Source organism: Aplysia californica, unplaced genomic scaffold (assembly GCF_000002075.1).
Source record: "Aplysia californica isolate F4 #8 unplaced genomic scaffold, AplCal3.0 scaffold00064, whole genome shotgun sequence".
Classification (NCBI taxonomy): Eukaryota; Metazoa; Mollusca; class Gastropoda; order Aplysiida; family Aplysiidae; genus Aplysia; species Aplysia californica.
Window position 1 is genome coordinate 1,841,950 of NW_004797334.1, and position 1,877 is coordinate 1,843,826.

The window sequence follows — 1,877 nt, forward strand, 5'->3', positions numbered from 1 at the left end:
TAATAATAATAATAATAATAATAATGTTGTTATTATTATTGATGATTTGTCTTCACAGCTGATCGAGAAAGAGAACGAGGAGAACGAGGCCTTCTTTAAGCCCAGCCTGCATAAATACTTGCTGACCTTTGACCCAGAACTAGAGAACGCCTACAGGCATGAGTACAAGGACAGGTGAGTGAATTTGTTTCAGTTTTAGTAGGAGTTTTACAGCACTATCAGCACAAATAAGTCTTACAAATTTCGAAGATTAGACGTTGATACTAGAGAGTAGCATACAAAGAGATTGAGGAGAGAAAGGGAGTGGGTGGTTGGCGGGTGCTCTGGAGTGGTTTGGTTCTTTTTTCCTATCAAATATCTATCGTCCTTATCTCCCCCTTCTTCTTTTTTATGTTTGTTACTCTCTTGTAACACCTGTAATCTTCTGGCGCTCATGTGCAGTTGTGAGCCCCGTAAAACCTCTACTAAAACGAACAAACAAGAGAAAGGGACAATAAATGTTTGATAGGAAAGAAGGAGAAAACCAAACAAAAGCACCCACCAACCACCCATGATGAGTGGATGGCAACACGGTGGGGCGGAAACCTGTGGCACTTGTTTTGTGCTATACTAGGTGCACTTTACCGATCAAATTCATTTGATTGAGCCTTTGCCAGTCAGGCTGTACTTTCATGGAGAGAGCAAAAGCGAATGTTTTGGATTAATTCAATTGAATTCAGCTAAATTCGACTGTAACCTTCAAAATCAAACTTGTTTGTTTTTCAAGGTCGCGAGTCGAATTGGTGGCGTATTGTGTCAAAATGTTAGCTTTTGGCCCTTCATAGAGAGAAAAATGTCGGGCCCCGACTAAATGCGATTAGACCCAATTGGCAGTGCAAACAGGATATATATAACCTCTACATGTTCGGTTGGACACTATACTTCTATGTATGGAACATTTTTTAGAAACTTCTGTGCCCAAAAAAGAAAAGAGAAAAAAAAAAGTACATACTCTAGTATTCCACTTTTATTTATGGAATATCGAAATGTGGACTACCTTTGCATGCAGAGTTTTAATACAACACATCAAAGACTTAAATGATCCGTTGGGCCTCATTAACACGATTTAGCGAGGATACAATGGCACACCAGTCAAGTGACTCGGGTCAGTGAACCCTCACTATCTGTTTCTTCCCACACGTGGTCTTTTACTTTACCGATTCCACTTGATGTGTCGAGGGACAAAGAAATTTTCACCCGTACAAAATGTATAATAGCTCACTATGTATATATAATATAATATGAACAGTTTCGCGACAGAATGCGACATATCCTATTTTTCAAGTTTTGAGAAAATTTAAGATTTCTATTCTTCCCCCATTTACTGAATAATCTTACTCAATTTTGGTTTTTAGAGTAAACATGATATAAAGATTAGTTGATATTTGCTAGTTGATGAAATCTGTATCGGATTATTATCCTTTAAATTGATGAAATATCCACACATTTTTTGACAAAACATGACATATTCGCTTTAATACTGTAAGGAAGGGAAAAAACCGCCAACAAACTTTCGTCAACCACAAGCAAAGTCCTGTAACTCGAAGAAAGAACTTGATTGGCGCACAGAGGATATGTCACAGTTTGTCAAAAGAGCTCTAACGTTTTTGTTGCATTTTGTAAGAATAAAAAGCTCAACTTTCTGCTGTTCTTTGATGATGGAAAATCGTGTTTTGTGAAGAAAAAAAAGTTGATTCTGGAATATGCCTCACCTTTCTAGATATATGATGGTAGTAGTTTCGGCCAAGCTTCGAAAGTCGTGTTTGTCACGTTTTGTCACAAAACTGTTCGTATATGTATTATATATACACACACACACACACACACACATATATATA

At 37.4% G+C, this 1,877-nt stretch overlaps 1 protein-coding gene across 1 annotated transcript in view; it reads left to right on the top strand.

Moving 5' to 3' along the window:
* AplD (adenylyl cyclase) overlaps positions 1 to 1,877 on the top strand; it is a gene marked incomplete at its 5' end in the record, with an annotated part of 26,650 nt that overhangs the window by 22,048 nt on the left and 2,725 nt on the right. The window contains 1 exon segment of the mRNA NM_001204733.1: positions 59 to 172. Coding sequence (NP_001191662.1) covers positions 59 to 172 — 114 coding nt within the window.